Consider the following 27,181-nt stretch of genomic DNA (forward strand, 5'->3'; position numbering starts at 1 on the left):
ATGTAATTTAATTGAATTTAAAAAAAGAAAGTTTCCTGAAGGCTCTCCATCCTCCGGTGTCAGCTCATGGCGCTGAGCAGGGGCAGTGCTGAGATCCAGAGATCCCCTTCCGCGGTATTCCAGGCCCCGAGGCAGTGATGGGCCAGAAAGGGAAGGCTCGGCCTCCCAGGTGCCAAGGCCCAGAGAGGGAGACCCTCTGTGTGTGCGCGCGCGCGGCTCTTCCGCCCTCCTCCCCCCATCACCGCACTCCCCTCTCTCCCCTTCCACAGGACTGCTCAGCGCCTGTCCCATGTTCGGCTCCTCCTTCTTCTTCATCCAGAGCTGCAGCAACAACACGGTGCTGGCGCCCTGCATCCTGGCCGTCAATCAGAACGGCCTCCACTTTCTCCAGAAGGAGAGCCACGTGAGCCACGGAAGGGCGGGGGGAGGGTCTGCGAGGGGGACGAGGGCCGGCTTAAGGGCGGAGCAGTAACGGAGCTCCCATCCCGTCTAGCGCCTCCCGCTGACCCGCCTCAGGGTCCCCGTTAGGCTGAGGGCGGCCAGCGATCCTTTGGCTCCCTCTAAGGCTCGCTTGTCCCGGCGCTGCTCCCAACCTCCCACCCCTCCAGCCTCTCGGGCGCTTCCTCCCCTCCTGCTCTCAGCTGAAGACCCGCCCCCGCTGGACCACCGGGAGAAAACGGCTGTGCGCTTCCTCTTCCTCTTGGCAGCATCCCCAATAGGCTCTTCTACTCCAGGCTCTGGTGAAGTGGCTTCGGCCCATCCCCCGGTGTAACACGCGCACACAAGGGGACAAACTCCCGCCTTCCTTGTCCGGAGGCGGGGACCACCCCCAGGCCTAACCGGGCTGCTTCCCCACGCTAGGAGCTGACGGTGAAATTTCCTCTGAAAGAAATCCAGTCCACACGAACGCAGAGGCCCACGGCTGGCTCCAGCTACCCCTACGTGGAGATCACGCTGGGGAACCTGACTGTGCAGCGCATCATGCAGCTGCAGCTCGAGCAGGTGAGCAGAAGCCAGGCTGCCTGAGGAGGCGGCAGGGCGGAGGGAGACTCGAGGCAGCGAGCGTGCTGTCACGTGACAACCAGGGAAGCGGAGGGTCACAGGTTAGTGACTCGCCCAAGATCCCAAAGACAGTCGCTCCGGAAGCCCCGATCTCAGATTTGGTTCAAGGAACACGTGAGCAAGAACAGGCCTCACCAGGCCGCCGACAAATCCAAGCTCTGTTTGAGGACCTCCCAAAACTGAGAAACCCGCCGCCTCCAAAAGGCAGTCCAGGTCATTTGGGGGCCACTTTAATAGCAAGGAGGGACTGCTAGGCGGCACAGTGGATAGAACACCAGGCCTAGAGTCAGGAAAACAGGTCCCAAGTTCAAACCTGGCCTCAAACCACTAGCTATATGCTTAACCCTGTTTGCCTCAGTTTCCTCATCTGTAAAAGGAGCTGGAGAAGAAAATGGCACACCACTGCAGTGTCTGCCAAGAAAACCCCCAAAGGAAGTATGAAAAATTGGACATGACTGAAACCATTACTAACAGCAACAATAGCAACAAAGTTTTCTCTTTACAGGGAGCTGAAACGAGCCTCCAGAGATAACACTTTTTTGCTCCTCATTTTGTTCTCTGGACTAAACAGAATAAGACTAGTCACTTTTCAACATGGCGAACTAGGGGGCAGCTGGGTGGCTCAGTCGATTGAGAACCAGGCCCCGAGATGGGAGGTCCTGTGTTCCAATTTGGCCTCAGACACTTCCTAGCTGTGTGACCCTGAGCAAGTCACTTAACCCCTTGCCTAGCCCTTACCTCTCTTCTGACTTGGAACCAATGCACAGTATTGAGTCTAGGGTTTAAAAAAAGAAAAAGATATGACAAAGTGTCTGAGGGTACAAAATCAGTATAATTCTTAGTCTGAAGTCTATTTTAACTTTTAAAATTACTTTGATGGATCTATTTCAATAGAATTGGTTAGCTTTGCCATTTTTTTGCATTTTATTCCATGCCTTAAAATATGATTCTGAGAAGGGATCCCCAGGCTTCACCAGACTGCCACTGAACTTATGCCTGCCTCAGTTTCTTCAGCTATAATACGTCGATAATAATAACACTCGTCTCAGAGTCGTTGTAAGGATTAAATGAAGTAATATTTGTAAGGTGCTTAATATAATTCCTGGTACATTTTGTTGCCATTTAGTCATTTTAGTCATGCCCAGTTCTTTGTGACTCCATTTTGTGTCCTTCTCCAGCTCTTTTGAAGGATGAGGAAACTAAGGCAAATAGGGTCAAGTGACTTGCCCAGGGACACCCAGCTAGTAAGTGTCTGAGGCCAGATTTGAACTCAAGAAGAGGAGTCTTCTTGACCGCAGGCCTGGTGCTCTACCCACTGGGCCACCTAGTTGTCCCTCTTTGCTATTATTTGAACTTGTCCTGATTACAAACTCAAGGCTCTGTCTGCTGTGCCATCTAGCTGCTCTGCCTGCCACACGGTAGGCATTTAATAAATGCTTGTTCCCTACCTTTCTCTTTCTTTTCCCATTAATCCTCAAGCTACCCTCTGAGGCCAAACATAGCCGATCTAAATACTTTTCCACATGACAGTCCTTCAGATATTCGGATGGCCATCGTGTCTCACCACATCATCATGTGGGAGCTAAGTGGTAAAGTGTATATGTTGTGTCATGTTCTAGCCATTACATGATGCATTTACTATGTTATATTCTGCCAGTTATATCATGCATCTATTATATGTCACATCCTGTCATTTCTACGGTGCATTTATTATAAGCTATGTTCTATCAGTTCTATTACATAGTATACATATTCTATACGTCTCTCCTCTTTCTCTCTCTGTGTGTATTTATTTGTTTGTTCGTTTAGCTGTATTTATATTTATATACCTAGCCTGTCCTCTGTGAGCCAAGGGCTTTGGGATTCAGGGAGAAGTTTACAAGTGGATGGGCAGCACTTGAACCATTTCCCCTCTGTCTCCACAGGGCCTGGAGCTGTGCCGAGTTGTGGCTGCACATGTGGAGAGCCTATTGTGCGCCCGAGAGAAGCGATTCACGCTGCCTCCTAGTGAGATCACCCTGCTCTGACTTGTTGCAGTATCTGCTTCTTTCCTTGGCCATTGTTGCTGCCCAGCCAACTTGACCCAGAACCTATGGAAGACCCTGGACAGGTCAGGGAGTGACGCTGTGCACGCAGGAGGCCTCCAGTGCTGTACCCCAGGGACCTCTGTCCAGCCTTGTGCTGGGTACCATTTTGTAGTGATGTGGACAAAGGCCTTCATAGGAGGCCCATCAGATCTTCAGATGAAAGCAGATTCAGGGAAGGAATCAACAAATAAATGACAGTGGCAAGATCCAAAGAGTTCTAGAAGACGTTGGACTGAATCTAAGGGGATAAAATCCAGTGGAGATAAATGAAGAGTCCTCAGCGTCCTTAGCAGAGTGCACAAGAACCGTGTTAGACGGCGGTGTTCCAAAAAACGATCGAGGAGACTATGAGTCCAGCAGGAGGCAGTCGCCTGAGATAACAGCCAAAAGAGCGAATGTGTTCTAGAGCAACATTAAGGGAAGGATAGCTCCCAAGGGAAAAAGAGAGAGGTGATCATCTGCTGTGACCAGACCACGTCGTGTAATGTTGTGCTCAGTTCTGGGATCCATTTGGAGAAAACATGGAAAAGGCTAGAAAGCCTCTAGAGGAAAATGATACTGTTTAGGAAGCCTGCTTCCTTCCAATATTTATCAATAAAGCCATGGCTTTGCCCAGCCTGGGAGGAAAACAGACCCTGTCATCGCTGTCTGTTCTCTAGCCACAAATCTGAGCTCTTCCCTTGCAAGGAGCAAAGGTAGCGTATAGACAAGAGAATAGATAGCTCAGAGAGTTTTAGAAGGCTCTGGGTGCCTCTCAGGGCCGGGGCTAGTAAAGGGCTTTGAGTCCATGTCAAAGGGAACCAGGGAGGTTTGCCTGGAGAAGCTAAGAATTTGGAGGGCTGTCACATTTAAAAAAAAAAAAGATTGAAGCTTGTTCTCTGTTCCCCAAAGGCATGATAAGAAGCAGCGGCTGGACAATATAGACTTGATGTCAGAGAAAATCTAACAAGTAGCGTTGTCCCAAAGTAGAATAAGCTGCCTCTAGAGGCGGTGGGTTCCACCTCCTTGGAGATCTTCAGGCGGAGGTTGGGGGGCCCTTATTGGCTATATTACAGTAGAGATGCCTTTTCACATATCGGTTGTATTAAATGGCCACCGAGGTCCTTTCCATCGATGAGCTTCTGTTCAGTCATTGCTTCTGCAGTTCTTCCCACACAGTTCTTCAGAGAGCTTGGCTCTTCAACAAGTACTGGCTACGGATGATCAGAGGAGGAATCCCAAGAACCAGGGAGAAAGGACTTTCCTTAAGAGGCAGGAAGAGGAACGACTGAGATGGACTCAAGAGCCAAGCACCATGTTGTGCTTGAACCATGATGATGGTACCAGGCCATATCCTGACACCCTCCCTGAAGGACCTGCAGGGCTGGAGAGGGCTAGATAGAGAGAACGATGAAAGGAGGAGGAAATCGGAATCATTCAGGGGAGGCTTGAGAGAAGAGAGCAAGAACTAAGCACCAAGCTGTAGTGGGAAGATCAGTCACTCCATCAATGGACAAGCATTTATGAAGCATCTCTATGGACCAGGCCCACGAGAGAGGGTTTAATCCTGAATGTCTGCCCAGCCCAGCCTGGGAGGAAAGCAGGCCCTACCGTTGCTGTCTGTTCTCCAGCTATAAATAGGAGCTCTTCCCGGCCCAGGAACAAAGTCCCTGTGTAGACAAGAGAATAACTCGGATGGTTTTAGAAGAGTCTGTGGCTCTCAGGGCTAGGACTAAGCATGGAGAGAACAAGGAGAGAGTAACCCACAGGCTCGTTCAACTTCAAATAGTTCGGGCAAAGAAAAGGCCAAACAGGAAATATAGGGAACGGGGCAGCCCAGGGAGCTGGATACATGGACTCCATGCTTTGCTCCTAAAGCAACTTCCCTGAGCACAGACTGAATAAAAGCCAAGTTAGTGGACTTCTGGACAGAGGCCGAAGTCTGTGCAGGAAGGTCCCTGGACCCTTCCTCGTTTTGTGCACTCTTCTCACCATCTTGTCTTTCACCTCCCATGTACACTTTGGTGACCTTCATTTCTCTTTGTAATTTTGTGTGAAATAAAGGCAAGCTGGCCATTGTGGCCCCTCAGGAACTGGGAAAATTAGAGAAGGTGGTGATGGTTGCTCTCAGGCTGCAGACCCCACACAATACTCTCTCCCAGTCCCACCTACCCTTCCCAGCATCCCATGCTCCAGACCTGTTCACTGCTTCTCCTTCATTCCCTGAAAACCTCCAATCAAGACTAAACAAGGTAGCTGGTTCTCCACCCCAAAGGATATCTGCATTTTAACTAGGACTTCCAGTGCTTTGGATTTCTGGGAGATTCCTGTTCTCTGAGGAGACCCCTTGGAGGGAAAGAGGGCGGTAGGAAGGGGAGAAGAAGGGAGGGGCCTTGGAAGGGGCCCTGGCAACAGGGTGTGCTGGTTTCCAGGGGAGCTCTGGGTGAGGCAGCCGCTGGCAGCTCCCTCTCCTATTCCTGGCAAAGTCGTCATCCAGGGCATAGCGAGGAAGAGAAAACAACCAGGAAAGCCATTCCCTATACAAAGCCAGAATGGGGCAGAGGCAGATCAGGAAACTATTCCTGACTACTCCGTTCATTACAGCCCCCTCTGCCTAACGCTGCACTCGTTTCCTACATCCTTGGTCATAGAAGTGTAGACACACACCTAGGCCCTGGCTAGAAGCTTCATCTCTAAAACCTATGGGACCCGCTTTCTGCTCCTGCCCCTCCAGTCTGGTATTTTTTTAAACCCTTGCCTTCTGCCTTAGAATCCATAGTGAGTATCAATTCCAAGGTGGAAGAGCAGTAAGGGCTAGGCAACTGGAGTTAAGTGACTTGCCCAGGGTCACATAGCTAGGAAGTGTCTGAGGCTGCATTTGAATTCAAGTCCTCCTGACTCCAGTAGACTAATTTTTTTTTTTTACTAAAAACCCTAACCTTCCATTTTAGAATCAATACTGTATGTTGGTTCCAAGGCAGAAGAGTAGTAAGGGCTAGGCAGTGGGAGTTGAGTGACTTGCCTAGGGAGAGACAGACAGACAGACAGAGGCCAGATTTGGACCTAAGACCTCCCAACTCCAGTTCTAGCTCTCTATCCACTGAGCCACATAGCTGTCTCCATCCAATTTGATACTTTACCCAGGCAGTGGTACCCAGCTTTAGCCAACCCCATCTCTAGGTCTCATGACCTCCAGCCGATCCCAACTCCCTGTCCCCTGACCAGGGCAGCTTTATCTCAGAATCTCAGTTCTCACCAACATGACATGATCTTTTTCTCAAATCTGAAATTGTTCCATCATTCCTTCCTTTTTCATTATTAAAGCACTCTTTCTCAAAGTCCTCTATTAAATGCAGATGTCACTTAGAAAGGTCTAAGGGAGATGCCAAAACCAAATTTGGTCAATGAACTGATTCAAGGAAGTCATGCAAGCAGTCTGTGAACATGTGAATGAATGAATAAACACTTATTAAAGTCACTGTCCTAAGAGCTGGGAATCTGAATGCAAGCAAGCCAGGCAGCATCCACCTTCAAGGAGCTTCCAATTCTCATAAAGGTGGCCAGGGAGGAGCATTACAAACCAGGAAGTCAAGGCGACCAGAGTAACCAATTCCTGTATCTTTTCCATGAATAGCTGTGTTCGTTTGATTATTATTCTCAGAGCTGGTATGGGAAAAGAGTTAGGGAGAAGGGTATATGTGTAGTGGTGTGTCATGAAAATGCCTGGGGACAGCTAGGTGGCTCACTGGATCTAAGAGAATGAGAGAGAAGCTGGAAAAGAGGCTGAGTCTAGACTAGATAAGGTGAATGCTGGAGAATCAGAGCCTGGAGTCCCAAAGCGGGAATTTCGATTTCCAGCTCCTGGCTTGAAGTTGGTGGGGGGAAAGTGCTCTCCCTCTCCCTCTCCCTCCCTCTCCCCCCCCCCTCTCTCTCTCATTCTCTGTCTCTGTCTTTCTCTCCCTCTCTCCCTTTCCCTGTCTCCCTCCCTCTCTCTGTCTCTCCCTCTCTCTGTCTCTCTCTGTCTCTGTCTCTGTCTCTCCCTCCCTCTCTCTCTCTCTCCCTCTCCCTCTCTCTCTCTCTCCCTCTCCCTCTCTGTCTCTCTCTCCCCCTCCCTCCCTCTCTCTCTCCCTCCCTCCCTCCCTCTCTCCCTCCCTCTCTCTGTCTCTGTCTCTGTCTCTGTCACTCTCTCTCTTTCTCTCTCTCTCTGTCTCTGTCTCTGTCTCTGTCTCTCTCTCTCTCTCTCTCTCTCTCCCTCTCTGTCTCTCTCTCTCTCTCTCCCTCTCTGTCTCTCTCTCTCCCCCTCCCTCTCTCTCTCCCTCCCTCTCTCTCTCTCCCTCCCTCTCTCTGTCTCTCTCTGTCTCTGTCTCTGTCTCTCTCTCCCTCCCTCTCTCTCTCTCCCTCTCCCTCTCTGTTTCTCTCTCCCCCTCCCTCTCTCTCTCCCTCCCTCTCTCTCTCCCTCCCTCCCTCCCTCTCTCTGTCTCTGTCTCTGTCACTCTCTCTCTTTCTCTCTCTCTCTGTCTCTCTGTCTCTGTCTCTGTCTCTGTCTCTGTCTCTGTCTCCCTCTCTCTCTGTCTCTCTCTCTCTCTCTCTCTCTCTCTCTCTCTCTCTCTCTCTCTCTGTGTGTCTCTCTCTCCCTCACTCCCTCACTCCCCAACTCCCTCCCTTTCCCTGTCTCCCTCCCGCTCTCTGTCTCCTCTCTCCCTCTTTCCCTCCTTCCTGCCCTTACCTCCCCACACCAAGCTGACTTCCACCTTCACCTGAACACAGGCTGAGAGCAGACAGGAAGGACCTCTGGAGGAATCCCACAGCTGCTGGGTATTTCCCACCCCTCCCACAAGGGTCCCCTAGGCTTTGGTCAACCTGATCAGTTCCAAAGGGAAATATTTATTTGGAAAAGGACTTGATCCCATCTGGACTAAGATTTGTTGAGAAAGGGAATCGTGTCCATAAAACTACCCTTTGTGCCTCAAAAATAATGGTTGTGTTGTAAAAAGACAAAAGCATCAGTACAAATGCTCTCAGGACCACCCCTTGAGCCCACAGTTGGACAGAGACTTTAATCCTCGTCCCCTTGGATCAAAGCTACGTCTGAGATTTTAATCCTTCCTCCATGCAATGCTTCTGTAGCGATCACAAGACCAGGAAGAGGCTGTCCCCACCCACTCAGCCTGTTCTAAGTTCAGAGGCAGCCAGGAAACCTGTCGTGTTGTTCCTGCGATCCCTTGGAAGCCAGGGAGGCCCTGGCCTAGGCTTCGGGGCCTGCCCAGAGTCCCAAAGCAAATTCCACGAGATTTCCTGCAGATCTGGGGCAGTCCACACATGTTGCCTGACGAATGCCGATGCCGCGCATCAGGCTTCCTCTCCCACGTAGCGTGGCCTGGTGTCAGCATGGGTGACTTTCTAGGATGGCCCAGCAGGGCATCAGCAGCATCCTTCCCTGAGCGGCTAGTTGTTGTATTTGCTCAGTCAGGAAACCTTTACCAGGTCCAAGACGCCCATTATCCCCTTCGTGCACGGAGGGAGTTGGCAAATGCCTAAAGCTCTTCTGAGCCTGGGAGAAGCTACGATAGATACCGCCCTCCTTTGGGTCTGCATTAACACAGGTGTAGGTGCCCATCCCTGGCCCAGGTACCTGTAGGAGATTATGTTGTGTGGCTTAGCTGTGCCTGACCCTATAAGATCCCAGGGACAAAGTCCACGGGGTTTTCTTGGCAAAGACACTGGAGTGGTTTGCTCTTTCCTTCTCCAGCATGTCCCTATTTTACAGAGGAAAAACTGAGCCAAACGGGGTCAAGTGACTTGCCCAGGGTCACACAGCTAGTACGTCTTGGAGGCTGGATTTTTACTCAAGGCTTCCTGACTCCTGTCCCAGTTCTCTATCCGCTGCACCACATAGCTGCCTCTTGAGGAATTGGAGGCGTTTATAAAACATTTCAGACAAAATAATCAATATGCATTTATTAAATTTTATGAAGTGACAGACATTGTTCAACGTCAAGCATTTAACATGTCAAGCTCTTTAAAATCCTAATGGGGGAGATGTGTCCAATACGTGTAACAACGCCCAGGAGGACTACTGGGCCCAAGGCTTAGGACTCATGTACAGGTGGGCCAGGTTCAGTCCTAATGGTCTGAGGGAGTTAGAAAAAGGGACCAACCAGGTGGCTCAGGGGATTGAGAACAAGGCCTAGAGTTCAAATCTGGCCTCAGACACATCCTGCGTGACCCTGGGCAAGTCCCTTAACCCCCAGCGCCTAGTCCTTACCGATCCTCTGCCTTGGAACTGATCCCAAGCATTGATTCTCAGATGGAAGATGAGGGTTCGGTAAAGTAAGGGGCTTGGGGGATAGATACTTTCTACTCTTCCTGGCTCTTTATGTCTCCACCCCATGCTCTATCCAAAGAGAGTCACTTAAAGCTTAAGGGGGCTCCTACCTGATCTCTCCCCTTCAGAGGAAGTCCTCCACGCACTATGTAAATCAAGGTAAGAACTGTTGCCACAAAACAAAAAACAGGCCATCCACACAGAAGGGTCACCAAGGAGCCCTGGCGAAGGTTTAAACCAGCATTAGTCCCTCATGATGACTGTCATATTCTCCCAAAAGGTTTAGCTCTGAAAGCATTTAAGGAACTTTGAAACGATCGTTGCACCTTTCCTGCCCCCCTCCAGGCCCGCATCTTCTGACCACCCAGGACAGGCTTCCCAAAGAACTTGGCAGAAGAAGCACTAGAGCAGGCACATGAGGAGCATCTCCCATAGAGCAGACATCCGAAGCACAAGAGGCTTCCCATCTCCTGAAGGTCCTCTTCTCAGGACAGCCACTGGATCGCCTATGCTCAGGGGAAAATACACAGCAGAAGTGGCAGCCCGCAGGGGCACAGCTATCCTCGCCGTAGCTCAGAATTCCTTGCCTCAGTCTCCCCTGTAGTCCGGACTCCAAGCGTGCCTCGCCGAGCTCCACCAGGGTCTCTTCCTTGAAGTTCTATAAAGCTCTTCCTGGTTTAGGAGTCCATCTGTTGTGGGGGTGAAGAGGTGCACCCCTGGGGTTCGGGAAGGACACCTTCTGCAAGACTGCAGACTCCGCTTAAAAATAAAGAGAAATGTATTCATTTAGAGAGTCATGTGGAGAGTGGCCAGGAGGATGGCACAGGTGGACCAGCAAGATGGAAGGCTGCCCCTTGGGAGGCCAGCATGGATGGAAAGGCTGTCCCCAGACGACATCAGTTCTGGGGGTTTTATGCTCTTTACTACATGCTACGTCATGGTGCCGACGTGACTCTAGAGCGGTAAACCCTCGGGCATTCAGTCAGGGGTTTGGCCATGGACAGAGGGAATGACCCTCATAAGGATTCTCTGGTTCTAGGGACCAGACAGATGTCTGAGATACAGCCCGATAGAGTCGAGGCGTAGCCTGGAGGTGCAGCTCTGTCCGTCTCAAATCTAAAGGAGGATCAGAGGAGCACAATCACGTCAGCGTCCTTTGGGGCCGTTGGAGTTTTAGGCTAGGAGTCACGAGGATGCAAGGGAGCAAAGGAATTTCCCGGATGAGTTTGCCTGCACGTCTGGGGGTACAGTGTCACGTCTTCTCAGAAGCAGACATCCAGCCCTGCTTCCTTTCTGGAATGCTGCCTCCGACCCAAGAACCAAGCATGTGAATGAAGCTCGAGATAGCTCCGATCTCTGTGAAAAGTCTATTTAGGACTGGACCTCAGACGGGAGACTGGACTTCTGCATGTTCAGACCTGTCCCTCAGAGTCATCTACACAGAGATGAGAATCTGGTGAGAATCCCTGGAAGGGTGTATAGAGAAAGTTGGCGAGGACAGTCTTGAGCCCACTCATGAATTAGGGATTGTAATAGGGATGTAATAGTCACAAGACGAAAAGCCTGCTGGGAGATTGTGGCACAGAAAGAAAGAGAAAACAGAAGAGAGCATCCCGGCATAAACCCTAACAGCAAAACATGGCCAGGAGGAGGAAATCAACAGGATCACCCGCTAGGGGGAGGTCAGGAAGGAGAGAACCGAGAAAAGGTCTTTAACTTTGGCCGTTACGATGAGAAGAAGAGACCAGGCAGCTACTAGCGGGTAGAGACCCCAGCCTAGAGATGGGAGGTCCTCGGACCTCAGAGACCAAGTCACTCAAGCCTAATTGCCTGTTCTTACTGCCTTGGAACCAATTATACCCAATCTTGAGCCTAAGGCAGAAGGTAAGAGTTAAAAAAAAAGGAAAGAAGACAGAAGGGAACAAGCATTTATTAACGGCCTACTATAGTCCAGGCGCTGTGTTAAGGGCTTTGCAAAGAGTGTGTTATTTGCTCCTCACAACAACCCTGGGAGGTCGATGCTATTATTATTCCTGATTTGACAGATTCAGAAACTGAGGCTGAGGCAGTGGTTCAGTGACACGTTGAGGCAGGATTTAAAATCCGGTTCCCTTAGATAAGGAAAGATTGGAGATTAGACTGAGAAAGGAGATAACAGAAACAGTTTGCTAGAGGAGAAGGGAAGGTTTTCCTTCAGGAGGATAAGAGTTACAAGACCAACGAAAAGGAAGTTAGTAGGGAGTGACATTAAGGAACTTTGACAAGGAGAAGGAAGGGAAAGTACCCCCTGAGCACCCAGCCAGAAAGGACCTTCGATAACACTTTCTGAGTGTTGGTTCTCACTCCTCATTTTGCAGATAAGAAAACCCAGGCCCAGAAAAGTGAGGGACTGGCCCAAGGTCACGCGGTTAGTGGCAGCGCTGTGATCAATGCCTGGTCTCCGGACTCCCCCGTCAGGGCTCTTTCCACCACAGCAGCTACTTTCCTGGGCTGACTCATTTCCTGCCATCTCCAGTTTTAAGGCTAATGGCTTAGCTCCCCAAAGGCTACCCTAGGAATAGGGCAGCAGCTAAATTTAATGCAGGGCCTTGGTGCCTGCTCCATTTTTCCACCCGCACCTGCTCCTGACACTTCCTCACCAATGTGCTGCTGGGGGGAGGGGAAAGCTGTGGGTCTCTCTTCCCTGATGTGCACTGACTCTTCCCACAGTTTGCTAACCGGCAGGTCCTGGAAGGAGAGCGCGGCCCGTCCAAGGCCAGAGCGTCTCAGGGTCTCTTTGTCGTCACACCAAGGGCAAAACGTGATGATGATGATGATGATAATAATAAATGATCGCTAATAGGGTTACGGTTAGCAAAACACGTCACCGATATTGTCGAGGAATCCCTATCCTGCCCCTTCGCTGACCTTTCTAGCAGTCCCAGGACAGAAGCTGGCGCACCTTCATGACTTAGTGAAGTGACGTCCCTTCGTGCTTAGGAAACGGGAGCAGCCACTCCAAGGACTGGCATTGGGGGGCGCCCGGTGTGAAATAACATGGAGGGCGAGGCTGCAGGGAGGTGCCACAGGAAGGGACGGTGACTCGGGGCCTAGCCGATGGGAAGAAGGCGTCCCTGTAGCTGACGTTATACGGTTCTAAATGCAACGCAATGCAATGAAATAAAATAAATCAAATAAAATTGTTTTGAGCAATTAATCCCTGTGCCTAAATCCTGGCCCCAGCACTAAGGTATAGGAATAACGTTGCCATTTCCTCCCCGACTCCCTCTTCCTTCTCTCCACCTCAAGGAGGCTTATAGTAATGGGGGGGGGGTCCCTCTACTCTATTTCCACCCTAGTCTTGATCTGGGGCTCCTCTGTGTCTCTAGAAGAGCAAGTTCTTTGGTGGTGCAGATTCAGCCCATGCTGGTTTCCCTTCCAAACTGCTAGCTCATAATTACCTCTCCTAGCTCAGCTGGTACCACTCAGCACTTCCCCAGAGAGCTTTTGGTTCTCCTCCTACCCCTCTGGCCACGCTGTCTCTGCCTCCGTGGCTGGAGCCTCTTTTTCCCCTGGTTCTCAAAATTCCCAAAGGTTCATCTGAGGATTTTCATAAGTGACCCTAAATTCATGATTCTTAAGAGTGCAGTTTTTCTCTGCCTCCATCTACTTGCGGATGCCCTGCTAGAGAGCTCCTACGTTTAGAACAGTGAGTTCTGACGCTGCTAGTTCTCCTCTACCCTCACTGTCTACCTAGTTTCCTTTAGATTTCCGCATTCTCCTCTCCTTTCCTTACTTCCTTCAACTCCTTCCTGTTCACCTCCATGAAGTCACAATAGGGATCTGCTCTTAAAATATCCCCATTCAACAAATTGTATGCTAAGGTCATTTCTACTGGCTTGACAAAACAACTAAAATAGTTTCCATCGCTGCCCATTGCGTTTTAATAATCGGGGTTCCCCTTTCAAGGAGAGCACCCCACTTTATTCTGCCTCTTTGGGGAAGATAACTGTTTTGCAACATCGTACCTGAGGGGTCATTGAAATCACAGAAATCTAGAGGGAGAAGGCCTTCGAGATCATCTCATCCAACCCCCTCATCTTACAGAAAAGGAACTGAAGTATACAGGGGGGAAGTGCCTTGCCTTTGGTCACTCAGTGAATTAGCGGCTGAGCTGGGACTTGAATACAGGTCTCCAATACCCTGTCGGGGCCTCTTTCCATCATACCATGTTAAGCACATAAATAATATTTGGTCACCCTTCATTCAACTATGAGATCAAAGTATAAGTGCAGATGAAAACATGATTTATCACTCGTTTCTTTGGGTAGATGGCTTGGGGTTTGGGTTTTATGAGATTATTCACTCATAAAAATCAATAATATGGACATGTGTTTTGCTTGATAACACATGTATAACTCAGATTAAATTGTCAGCTCGGGAGCGGGGAGGGAAGGGAGGGAGACCACATGAATCCTATAACTGGGAAATCATGTGGAAATGTGTCATTAAAAGAAAGATAAAAACAAGAGACAAACAAACATGAGATCAGACTCTCAATTATCCACGTAGAGGATTATTCCTAGAGATCCAGAGCCTTGCCTCTTCTCCTTTCTCTCTCTCCCCCACAAGTCTTCATCGAGCAACAGCCAGAAAGGTTCTAGATCAATGCTGTAGCTGAGTTGGGCTGGGATAGCAAAAAGGAATCAGAATGTTCCCCTCCCTGACCTAATTGACTTAATTACCAGCCATATTGCTTGATATACTTCTTCCTTATAACGACCACAACAGTAATTTGCATTCATATAATACTTCAAGGTTTACATTTGTTGCACGCAACCCCCCACCCACCCAGTGCTCCCTCCCAAGATCAGCCTCTATAGGTGGGTCCTGCGAAGAATGATCAGTTCTGACTGATTTAGAACACGGGTTTTTTCTTTTTTTTTTTAAACCTTTCCTTTCTGTCTGTGTAACAATTCTTTTGTTTCCTTTTGAGTGATACACTTTTATTAGTACAAATTAAGATCACATTTACTTTGGGGATGGGAGGGCCAATAATATCTCACTGACCAATTCACAGTGGCCTTGAAGCCCACTGAAAACCTTCAGGCCTTTTTCACATAAATTAATGTTTGGCCCTATCTCTCTTATTCCTTTCTTGTGCGGTTGTTTTAAACCTATGTACAGGAATGTATATTTATCCCTCTTCAATGTTCTTCTTCTATTTATCCTAATTTTTAGCCTGTGAAGATATTTTTTAGTTTTCTTTGTGTTTTATCTTAATTTTATTTTAATAACAAATTTCCACACAAGTTTCCACATACATTTCCCAACCAGTCTCTGCCTGTCTCCTCCATTCTCCCAGAACAAATGGAAAAGGGAGAGAGAGGGGATTTCCCCAAAACTCCCAGTCCCAGTACATAGAACATAGAACATGGCCTGGTAACACAGACAACATAAACAGCATAGACATAGAATACATTTGTCTTCCTGGGTATTTCTTAAACTCTCTGACCACAGAGAACATAAAATGATGGCAGACTCTTCTTTTGATCCTGCCATAAAGACCAATTGTTACAAATCATGGCTGCACAATTAAAGAAATCTGTGGGAAAAGGAGGCAGAGGAGCAATGGCTAAGCAAACAGGGTTAAGTGATTTGTCCAGGGTTACACAGCTAGGATATGTCTTGGGCTGGATTTGAACCCAGAACCTCCCAGATCCAGGCCTCTGGGCCTCAACTTCAGGGCTAAAGGAGGAACCCTGTGCTCTGTGGGTCTGCACTCCTACAAATCTAGTTCATGAGCCCCAATTGGTGAACTTACCTTTAATAGTCAATTTGTTGTTATTTAATTATGTCTACTCCTTCATGACCCTGCGGACCATAGAATACTGCCCATGGGGTGGTTCTTTGCCAAGATAAAGGAGGGGGTTGCCATTTCCTTCTCTAGAGGATCCCCTTTTGTCAGAACTCTCCACTACGACCTGTCTGTCTAGTTTCACTGCCCAGCACATCCCACTGTCCCTGCTTCCCTAAAAGGCTTCGCACAGGAACTTATCACTCCCTGACGGAAATGGTACCTCCAACCACTGGAGAAAGTCAGCAGCAAGTTATAACCAGTAGAGTTTGGGAGGGAAAAGGAAGGGACAAAAAAAAAATCCCCTCCAAATGCTACCATCTAGTCGAGGCCTAGGAGTCACGTTTTTCCAAGTGCTCCTTGCCTCAATTTTTTTTTTATTTAGGAGACATTGACACAGCCAATGGCCAGATAACCTTAAAATTCAAAGGCTTTCTTCACCCTTCTTTTTTCTATTTTTCTTTTAACCCTTACCTTCTGTCAGAAGAGTGGTAAGGGTTAGGCAAATGGACTTAAGTGACTTGCCCAGGGTCACATAGCACCACTCCAGGTCTGGCTCTCTTTATGCTAGCTACCTAGCCCTCTTCACACTTCTTAAAGAGATGACAAAGCATAAATATTTCTTTGTACTTAATATCTTAATATCTCGTTTTCTCTGTTATCTATCTACCTCTTATTTCTAGTGAGTATATGGGCACAGGGGTGGAGGTTGGCAGGGCAGAGAGAGGAAGAAAACGAGATCCTCTTTTTTCCTTTGGACATATAGGAATTAATTTGGTCCTAACAATAACCTTGTTTGGTAGGTGATATTATCATCCCCATTTTATAGATGAGAAACTAAGGCTCAAGAAAAGCTTAATAATTTGAGAATTAGTGGCAGGATTTGAACCATCTTTAGATTGACCTACCCCAAAGGGACAGGTCAGTGCTGTGATAGGAGATATTGGAGATGGAAGCACCAGCAACACACAATCCCTACCTCTAAAGGATTTGCTGTCTACTTGGAGAGCTAAGATAAATATACTGAAAATATTAATACATGAAGTATCATATCACAGTTTGTGGACAATACGTGCTTTAAGAGTAAAGGAGACAGACTATGCTGTGTTGAGACTTCTTACTATATTCTCCTCACTCTTGAAAATGACTTTACCTAGCAAATCTCATATAGGATTTAGTTTCCTAATTCCCTGATGCACTTAAATTTTTTTCTCTAATTATTCTTTTATCAATAGATTTTTCTTTTATTAAAAAAAAAGTTAACATTCATATTTTGAAATGTTTGCGTTCCAAATTCTTTCCTCCCTCTTACCCCTCCTTTACCCATTGAGAAGGCAAGCAATATGTCAATTATACATGTGAAGTCATATAAAACATATTTCCACGTTTAGCCATGTTAGAAAAAAAAGCAAGAAAAATAAAGTGAAAAAAGGATGTCACAGAGGGCACTGCCCTTACAAGTCATCATAAGTCCACTCCCCAGATAGATACCATTTTGCATCACGGGGCCTTTAGAATTGTCTTGGAAAGTTATCTGGATCAGAGTGGCAAAACCTTTCACAGCTGGTCATCATTACAACATTGCTGTTACTACGCACAGTGTTTTCCTGGTTCTAGCCCACTTTGCGTTGTCTAACCTTTTCATGCAGTGCTACAATGCCTTCTATTGATGTTTTGCCCCCTTATCAGACTGTAAACTCTTCAAGGAAGGGACCCACTGTCTACCATGGTGCTTTGTACACAAAGGCCTTTATTATAAATCAAGTCAGGGAAGTTGTTTAACTATTTGTTTAGCAGATTTAACTAGAGCAGGATCAGATAGGTGATATACCAGGGTTCAAATCTCCCCTCCAAGATTTGCAAACATTAAACCTGAAAATATAAATGTGCTGTTTTCCTATTCCTGGATTAATCCCAGTCAGGGCCCAGCACAGTGACACATCTAAACTTCAAATTATGCTTTTATCAAAGGAGGCAGCTGAATCATTTTATTAGTATGTTTGAAATAAAGACACCTAAGAAAGTGGGTCTAGCACTGCAGTGTAGAGAACAACTGAAGTCACAAAGCAACTAACTGGAAGGTTGAAGGTGATTTCGATGGAACTCCTAAACCCACTTGACAGAATGTTATGAAGAAAGTTTAATCTGTATATACATAGTTGGCATAGTAGATAGAGTGGCAGGCCTGGATTTATCCTCTTAAATTCAGATTTGCCCTCAGATTAGCTATGTAACCCTGGATCCGTTACTTAACCCTGTTTGCCTTAGTTCCCTCATCTGTAAAATGAATTGGAGAAGGAAACTGCAAATCACTCCTGTACCTTTGCAAAGAAAATCCTCAAGCTGGACAGCACTAAAAAACAAAAATATCAACTATTAGAAGAGAGTTGATTGAGAACCAGGCCCATAGAGGAGGGTTCTGTGTTCAAAGCTGTCCTCACAGACACTTTTCCCAGTTGGGTGACCCTGGACTCATTTAACCCCAATGTTTCGCCCTTACTGCTCTTACTTCTGCCTTAGAACTAATAGGCAGTATTGATTCGAAAGTGGAAGGTAAGGGTTTCAAGTTGAGAAAAAAAAATATTGACACACTCATACCCCCTCATCAGAGATCCATCACTTATTTTTCAATGTTATTTATCAATTTTGCTGGGCTTTTCTATTTTGGGGGTATTTTTCCCTTCTAAACATTATACATTTTTTATTTATACATTTAAAACATATATTTACAAAATCTTATTTATAAAATTTTATTAGTTGTAAAACTATTGATTCAGGATAGCTCTGGGAGAAATTCTAGTTTCTAATATTCTAATTCTAAATTTCTAATTCTACAATTCTAATAGTGATAGCATCAAAAACAGATAAAATTCTTAATGAATAAAAAAAAATTCTTAAAAAGAAAAAACTTGTGACTTTGGACCAAAAAAATCCCCCAAACCTAACCCCATGAATTGTTTTTCTGAAAGCAAAAAAATGTTTCCGGTTATCCATTGCTTTGCATTATCCGTGCGCACGCTCTCGCTCCCTAGAGTAACGCACAGAGCTGCCTCATTAAGTAGGCGGAGCATTAAGCTTCCGCTGGCCAGGTTTCCCCGGGATAAAGTCCCAAAGCGCTACCCCTCCGCCTGGCGCGCGCCAACAACACCTACAGGAGCCGACGTTCCCTCAGTCACGTCCCGGAGGCTACGGCTCTTGCGAAAGGGTGCCCTCGCTGGTGCCTATTCCCCGCCCCCGGAGTGCGCCATCACTCGAGCTCACGCGCCTAGCCCTATGGCCCACATACAGTCATGGCTGAGCCCGAGTTGGGAACTTTAGGTCCCCAGGGCTTCCTCCATTGCGGTACAGTAACAGGCAATAATTTAACTACCCACTAACCCCTGAGGGGTCCTCGACGGGGACGCAATAACTAGGGCGACCCCTCTGATTGACTGGCTTCTCCATCAATCAGTTCCCGGAAACCTTTAATGGGCCCGCCCCCTGAGTGGCCGACAGACCAATAAAAGAAGAGCAAGCTCTAAGGGGGCGGTAATAGGACAGGGTAGGTTGTGGCGGTTCCCCAGGTTGTACGTGGAGGGGGTTGAGGAGTCTACGGGTGTCCCGACGATGTCCTGACAAGGCGCGGGAACAGCAGTGACAACGTGCAGAACCCTCCCCACCCCGCGAAGGAGGTGAAAGGAGCCCCTCAGCCCCCGAGGAAAATCATAGCGGCGCTGTGTAGAGGCAGGTTGCTAAGGGGTTCGTAGCCCTCAGGGGGTGGGGGAGGGGAGCAAACGACGAGCAGTTTTTCATGCGCATGCGTTGAATTGGTCGCTGCCTGGGACCATCTTGACGCGCATGACTGAAGCCTGAGGACCCACTGTTGCCGGTGGAGTGGCGCCTGCGCAGTGAGGAGCCCGCTTAGGACAGGACTAGCCCCAGGTCTATAGTATGCTGGGCTGGCGCCCTGTGACGTAGTGAGGAGTCCTTTAAAGTGCTACTGAAAACCCTGCTCTGCGGAGCGGAACCGGATCGCACTTAATTGGAACCTGATTTCTTTGCTTTCTGTTCCCCAAAGGGCTGCTGCCACTGGGGCTGTGGGATGAGGCGGCAGAAGAGATCTGGAAGACCTGGTGATGTGTTCCTCCCTTCAACTAGAGACCTTTGAAGAGATCCCGGGAGGAGGCCCCGCCGCTTCTGCATGACACAGTCGGGCTGCTGCGGCTGAGGCCTCCCGACGGCCACGGGCTCCTCGAAGAACCAGGATTCCGGCTGGACGTTTGTTAATTCCTACCTGCTTTTCAACTGAAGGAGAAAAAAAGAAGGGGAAGCACGCCCGGACGACTCGGCTTCACTTCAGGCTTTAGCAGGAAACTGGGCTTCAATCCTTGGGTCTTGTCCATCCCCCATTCCACGAGGAGAGCTTTCAGACCTCTCTGGAGGAAAGGGGTAGAGGGGCTGACGGCCTGGACTTTAATCTACTGCTCTGACGTTTCCCCTAAAGGTTTACGGGCTTTATTGCACCGAAGCCTGGAACCTGAGAGAAGATATCTGCCCTGACTCATCGCCCTCCCCAAAGGGGAGGAGGACACCCCCCCCCCCATGAAGCACTGAAGCTAAGCATTCTCAAATTCTTTTAAGAAGCGAGTGACCTATGGAGGATTGAAGGACCATTTTACCTCCCCTCCCCCTCCTCAGCCTACCTGGCTTCTGTCTCCTAGGGGAGAGGGGGATCCTCTCGACCCTGAAATCTGCCTTTGGAGGGTTTTGGCAAACCGTCTTTTTCTGAAGGAACATTCGCATACAGCTGGTGCAGGCCATGAATAGCAGCAGCACTTCCCACTCTCCAGTTCCCAGAGTCGGGTATCTAGGAGATCAATAGAGGAAAGGTGGGGGTGGGGTGGGAAGCAGCACTATGGCTGCTGCCAGCGGCTACACCGACTTACGTGAGAAACTCAAGTCCATGACATCCCGGGATAACTACAAACCCAACAGCCGGGAGGCTGCCGTGGTGGCCGTTGCTGCTGCAGCTGCAGCTGCTGAGCCCTACACCATCCCGGCCAAACGTAAATACCATGAAGACTCAGATTCAGACCGTAGTGACTACGAGGAGCAGAAAGAAGAGGAGGCCCGCAAAGTGAAGAGTGGCATCCGGCAAATCCGCCTCTTCAGCCAGGATGAATGTGCCAAAATCGAGGCCCGCATCGACGAGGTTGTGTCCCGAGCAGAGAAGGGGCTGTATAATGAGCACACCGTGGATCGGGCCCCCCTTCGCAACAAGTACTTTTTTGGAGAGGGCTATACCTATGGATCCCAGCTGCAGAAGCGAGGTCCAGGCCAGGAGCGGCTCTATCCACCTGGGGACGTGGATGAAATCCCGGAGTGGGTACACCAGCTGGTGATACAGAAGCTAGTGGAGAACCGTGTCATCCCTGAAGGCTTTGTCAACAGCGCAGTAATCAATGACTACCAACCAGGAGGCTGCATTGTCTCACATGTGGATCCCATCCACATCTTTGAGAGACCCATAGTCTCTGTCTCCTTCTTCAGTGACTCCGCCCTCTGCTTCGGTTGCAAGTTTCAATTCAAGCCCATCAGGGTCTCTGAACCTGTGCTGTTCCTGCCTGTGAGAAGAGGGAGTGTGACTGTGCTCAGGTAATGAGGGAAGGGACAGCAGGGATTAACCCGCTGCATCATCCTTTAACCCATAATTTTATTCCCAGTTTGTCTCCATCAAGTTAAGATAATGAATATCCCTTATAAAAATCCATTACTCTCTGATGGTTGACCTCTCCTTTTAGGTTAAACTTATTTTTCTGGCTTGATCTTGAAGTGGGAAATGCATATTCAGTAAGTTTGTTCCTTTCCAAGTGGAGAAGGAGAATATTGCTAAAATTTAGCTTTAATGCTTTCAAAACAAGCTTTCAGATTAGGTATTTTCTAAGGATACTATGCTACTGTTTAAGCCATAAATTCTTCTAAAATGCAGCTTTTGTTTTCTTAAACGGTTCATTATTTTCATAGGATCATAGATTTAGAGATGAAAGAGACCTCAAAGGTCATCCAGATCTTATTTGTCAAATGAGGTACTTCAAGGCCCAAATAAATAGGATAAGTGACTTGCCCATGATTGCACAACTGGTCATTTAGAGGAGATTTGAATCCAGATCTTCCCCCCCCCCCTCCCATTCCAAATATAACACTTCCTTTGTAAGTTTAAGTGTCCTTTTAAAATTTTAAGTTTACTCATTACGTTCTCATGGCCTGGTGCTTCTCCCTGCAGTTATATTAGTAATATATTTGCCTTCCTATTGAATTTTCATGAGAAGGTAGAATTTTATTTTAATTGCTTTATTCCGCTGGCTCAGAAGTTTCAAGAATCAGAAAAGGAATCCCTTATTTCTTCATCATAAGATAACTAATATTTTGAGTACCTTGGAATCTGCCAATTTCAAGAAGTAACACAGAAAGTAATACTGATCTTAGCTTTCTACCCAGAAGGTCTTCAAGAGCTTTAGTAGAGAACAGTATAGACTTTTTAAAAAAGTGCAGCAGTGGATGGAGAAATGTAGCCCCAGGGGTCCTTTTAAGAACAGCATTGGGAAAACACATTAAATATCATTTGGGTGTGAAAGGACTTGTTTTTTCAGTGTTTGTGAATGAGGGAAGAATCCTATCAGGTCCCAAGAGCCAAAACTATGCAGAAATAGTAGGGAATTCCAAGCTGAGTGGTTAACTGAGGGTTGTTTGTGTCTGGGAAATAAACAAACAGCAGCAGCAGCAGCAGCAGTGATACTTTGCTTCTTTGTTCCTCAGAAACACCATAGAAGCCAGGATTTAGGATTCCACACAACCACCAAGAATCCAAATATTAGAGAACTTGTTTTGTTTCTTAGAATCTATTTATTTCAAATCAAAGATTTATTATTTACAGTATCCTTTACATTAGGGCTTTCCAACAAGAATGTCCCTGAAATTGTTAACCATAAACAGTTCTATAAAGCATGGATTTACTGTAGTCCATCCCCAGGGAGACTTAATGCCTGAAATACCAAAGGGGCCTTTGGAGTCAGTCTGTACAGTTTCGTAGCAAAATCAGCATTCTAACGTAACTCTAACTTAGAGTTTTGATGCTTCATTCAGAGCCTTAAGCATTCTGCTGGAAGTAGAATTTGTCGTGTTATCCTTTTAATGTTAAGAAATATAAAGCCCCCACCCCTAGACATGCACATATAGTCCCTATCCTCCATGCCTAGAAAATGTTTCTTAAACCAGTTTAGTTGACAAGAGTACACTAACAGAATTGTACCGTCAGGAAAATGTCTTCTTTTTTTGAGAACTTTAGCTCTGAAACCCCAAGTTTCAGTTTATTTTTAGCATTTCTAAAGTAAGGCTGTTTGGTTAGGTAGTCTATGTGATGATGACATTTTAAGGAGAAACATTTGGAAGTCCTCATCACATTTGAAACTGGAAAGGATTTAAAAGAAGGACTTCTTAATCTGTGGTCTGTGAATAGATTTCAGGGGATTAATGAACTTGAAGGGGGGGACATCTTTTTTGAGAGAGAGGGCTAACCTAACTGAAATTTAAGATTTCCTTCAATTATGAAATGATAATTTTAAAGAAGATTCCTAGACTATTCCAGAAATCCTTGACACAAAAAGGTTAAGATACTTAAAGGTTAAGTTTATACTAGATAACCCTTATTTTAATGAGGAAGATACTGAGGCCCAGAATAGTTAAGTGACTTGCCCAACATCACACAATGGATTATTAAGTGTTTACTATGTGCCAGACACTGTAAATAAGTAGCCGATGAGTCAAGATTCAAACCCAGATTTTGTCTCCAATTCCTTTGCTCTTATCCACTGATGCATCCTGAAAGTGAAGGTCAGCTGGTTTCTTTTCCCAGCCTCCCCTTCCCACCTTTCTAGGTAGAACATCACCAAGCCTGAAAAAACAGCAAACCAGAGACTTTATTTTTCAGAGCTCCTGTCCGTATTTCCAAATTGGGTTCAGATGCTACTTCTGCCCTTTGGTAACAATTCTGTTCCATCGGTAGACGGGTAGACTGCTTCCTTAAAGCCTTTGGCCAAGTAGCATCTTAGTTTTTCTCAGAATTCTCTTAACTGTTAAGCAGACTTATAGAGGAATTCTTATTTTCTCACACTTATCAAAAATAAATCCTAAATGGACTATCCTCAACTAATATGATTTAGAACTTCAGGTTGGGAAGAAAAGAATTGCATAGTATAGTGAGTAGAGAACAGTCCACAAAACCAGGAAGATCTGGGTTCCTACCACTAGCACATATTAGCTCTTGTGACCCTGGGCAAGTCACTTAATGTCTACTCTAGGTAATGCTCTAAGATTATATATTGCAAAGCATTTGATAAAGGTACTTTCCTCATTTGAGAGTTCTCTATACCAATGAAACCAAGTCCAATCCCTATCTTTCCTATGTGTTTTATTTGGGTTGGGATGCAAATTATAAACTTGGTGTTAGAGTTACAAGGGACTTTAGATTATGTAGTTGGACCTGTTCGTTTTCCAGAGGAGAAAAACTGGGACCCAGAGTGGAAGGGACTTGCCCTGAATGACATGTAGCATGCCAGCAGAGCCAAGATGAAATACCCAGGCCTTTTGACTCTGGTCCAGTACTCTTCCACTGTATCATGATTTCACCGAGTAATAGCTCAAACACTGCTGGCTTCCTGAGCACTGCTCTTTTTGAGAAAAGCATTATAACAAGGGTTCAGTTAGTTGGGTTTTTTTTTCATTGTTATTAGTGTGGAAATTTACTTTGGAAGATCATATAAACATGTTTGAAGTGGTAATGGAAACCTATTCTAAACAAAAGTTTCATCCTGTCTATTTCTAGATTCAGTTGGAAACTGCTTCCTGAATGGTATAACTTTTCACTCATTCAGTTCCTTTAGGAGTAGACTGCCCTCCCATATTCTTTTCTGCATAATTTGCTATTTGAGCAAAGGAACAGAGTAGGCCATTCAATTCCTATCCCAAAAGACATTTATTTATTTGCCTTTTTTCTTACCTACTTAGAGTATTTCTCTTGCATGCCATGGGATGAATCTTATCAGTTTAAAATAAAGAAATTACTTTTTTTTTTAATTGAGGTAATTTCTTAGAGACTGATTCCTTATTTACTGTTTGTTATTAATCATGCTCTTGGGGATAAGACTGGATAATATCTACTTATTAGATGCAAAATTCAGCTTTTAGCTTAAAATAGTTTAAAAAATGGGGCAGATAGCTCTTAAGGCACATCACTTATGCAGTGGAAGAAATATTTAAACAAAGGATAGCAGAGAATATTCCAACCCTAAGAAAGCACCAGTGATAGAGTGATAGTGATGCTTCAGATCATAAGGAAGCAAGCTTCCAGAATTCTGTACTGAGTTGTCTTAAATGTCTCTTGTTCTAGGAAGTAATACATTTGATGACAAGGAAAGAAGGTAGATGTGTTGCTGCTATCTTCAGGAGCTTCTTTGCACTGTATAAATAGCATAGAAAAATTTTAGGGCTAGACATGGTACAATTGTAGCCAATATTTAACTGTGGTTCTTCAAAGTGCATAATTTTGTTTTCAGAACTATTCCATTTTAGGACATGATTTGAAAGGCCTGGCACACAATAAGCACTTAATAAATCTTGATTGATCTTGATTGGTTGATTATCCCATTTAGTTAAGATTTTACATATGCCAAAGCACCCTCTCAATCAAACATTTAAATTCCAACTTTGTTATAAGCACTGTGCTAGGCACTGCAGGTACAAATATGAAGAATGAAACAATCATTCTGAGGGGATAGAGGAGGGGAGGGACATGCCTTCCAAGCATAGGGGATAACCAGCCGAGACGGGATGATGAGGTCAGGTTGCCTGATTTCAGAGTGAAGAAGGAGAAGCGATATCTAGTGAGTCTGGAAAGATTGGTTTGTAGCATATTGTTTATTATAGTTATAAAGCTTTAAAAGCTAAACGGAAAAACTATTTTAACATAGAAGCAATAGGGAGCTCCTGCAGCTCATTAAGTAGTTAGTGGATTTACATGGTCAAATCTGCCCTAGATACCTATATATCATCCTAACTATAGCTGTAGTCTAAGCTTCAAAAAGTTTTTATAAGCTGCTAAGGAAGGGGGATGGTGAAAGGGAGAAAGTGTACTATGGGGAGGAATTTTTTTTTTTTAAAAGAAGAAGAATATTGCAGGTATGTAATTGAACAGTTTAAGAGAAGACTGTACCTGTAGCCTTGAGACACTCTGTACCCAGACTTCAGAGTACAGTATTTTATGTAGTCAGAATTAGGGTTAGCTTGACCCTTCTCTAGTTTGAGTCATCGTGCCCTCTCCCCAACCTTTTCCTGGTCTTGTAAATTTTTGGAGTCAAACAAGCCTTCCTCCTTTCCTTAGATTTGAGTTGTGTGTATTTTTGTGGTGTTAGAGTAATATGTAAACTTCCACCTGAGATCACTACTCTGCCTTGTGGAGAAGTGGCTCACTTTCCAAAAAGGACCAGAAAGGTTTTGGTTTGGCCTCTAAATAGATGCGTTGGAAAAAGCAGGTGCATTTCACCCCTAGAAGAGAGCACTTTCATACTCTTGACTGCAATATGGTACTGAGAGTCCTGAGATGATCTCCCAGTAAGTGGCAGTGGGAGGCAGCATAGATGATATAGCAGAAAGAAGTCTAATGGGTCAGAAGACATGTGTTTGAATCCTGACTCAGACAGTTACTAGCAAGTCACTTAATTTACCTCCTTAAGCCTCAGTTTCCTCACCTGTACAATGTGGAGAAAAAAATGTTATATTGCCTACAAAAGAAAAACTTTTGTAAATCTTAGTGTTATATAAACACAAACAGTTGTTTCTACCACCTGCTGGCCCTAAGCCAGATTTGAGGACCTGAGATAGATAGCCAAAATCTTTTTTCATGATATTTCTCCCATCCCATTTGATCAAACTTAAGGAAGAAGTTAGCTTCTTGGCAAACCTGTCTCATCATTCATTTTCCAAGTCTCTTCCTGGAGAAGAGACTTGGGATATAGTACAAGGAAGCATGAAAAGTTATCACTGCTTTTCCAGTGGATCAACATGATAATTACATAGGCTGATCAGTATGTAAAACTTCCTTTCCTTTGAAGATAAAATAACAGGCACTGACTCTTCCACAGGCCATCGTGGCATTGGACCTTGGGCATATTCAGTTTCAAACAGGCATGCAGCTTCTCTTAAACAGGTTCTCTTGCAATAAAGAGGCTGCTTAGTGGTAAATAACCCTAATGTACTCTCAGTTCAACACTTTCTGATGGAGAGTTCTGGTTGAAGAATAGTTTTAACAAGCTAAGTTTCTTCTATGAAGAAATATTTGCATATTGAAACACTCGTGTTTATTAAGGATTGGTAGCATATTGAAAATATTTTTTTAAATAGAAGTGTAGGTCCTTTTTTATAAGGCAAGACCTTCTTGGGGATCGCTACAGACTTAGATCATTATAATGGTTTGGCTCATAGGAAATGATAATGCATTTTAGTGTCAGCTGCTTCGGCTGTATTCTAGAACTAAGACAACCACAAGAGGGAGCAGGAACAGCATCTGAGATGGTTAAAAAAAACCTAAAGGGTACCAGAGGTAGCTAAGCCATTATGATGCTGCACACTTACATGTTGAGAAAACCATTTGAACCAGTTAAAATTATCCTTCCCAGGACTTTTGATACATTTTGGCTTCAGTTGGTAGTAAGGATTGCATGTGACAGTTTAATTCTTGATTTTTTTAATTCAATATTTTTTAGAAAAGGGAGAAGATAAATTGTTAGCTATCTGGATTTTCTTTAGAATTGTATTTCAGCAAACTTTCCCATGTTAGCAGTTTTGAAGGCAATATATTTT

At 45.9% G+C, this 27,181-nt stretch overlaps 2 protein-coding genes across 5 annotated transcripts in view; both read left to right on the forward strand.

The window, feature by feature from the left end:
- Positions 1-5,230, forward strand: part of LOC100029476 (unconventional myosin-XV) — a 52,647-nt gene extending 47,417 nt beyond the window's left edge. Inside the window, 3 exon segments of the mRNA XM_056806324.1 lie at positions 270-403; positions 862-1,002; positions 2,988-5,230. Of these exon segments, the coding sequence (XP_056662302.1) occupies positions 270-403; positions 862-1,002; positions 2,988-3,089 (377 nt within the window). The 3' untranslated portion in view covers positions 3,090-5,230.
- A 13,228-nt stretch (positions 5,231-18,458) lies between these two features.
- Positions 18,459-27,181, forward strand: part of ALKBH5 (alkB homolog 5, RNA demethylase) — a 29,808-nt gene continuing 21,085 nt past the window's right edge. Inside the window, exons 1-2 of one of the 4 annotated variants that reach the window (XM_056803921.1) lie at positions 18,459-18,631; positions 19,347-20,923. In XM_056803921.1, the coding sequence (XP_056659899.1) occupies positions 20,184-20,923 (740 nt within the window). In that variant the 5' untranslated portion in view covers positions 18,459-18,631; positions 19,347-20,183. Of the gene's footprint in view, positions 18,632-18,660; positions 19,013-19,346; positions 20,924-27,181 lie in introns of those variants that run through there. The other 3 variants (XM_007497866.2, XM_016423762.2, XM_056803920.1) reach the window with 3 other exon arrangements.

This window comes from Monodelphis domestica, chromosome 7 (assembly GCF_027887165.1).
Source record: "Monodelphis domestica isolate mMonDom1 chromosome 7, mMonDom1.pri, whole genome shotgun sequence".
Classification (NCBI taxonomy): domain Eukaryota; kingdom Metazoa; phylum Chordata; class Mammalia; order Didelphimorphia; family Didelphidae; genus Monodelphis; species Monodelphis domestica.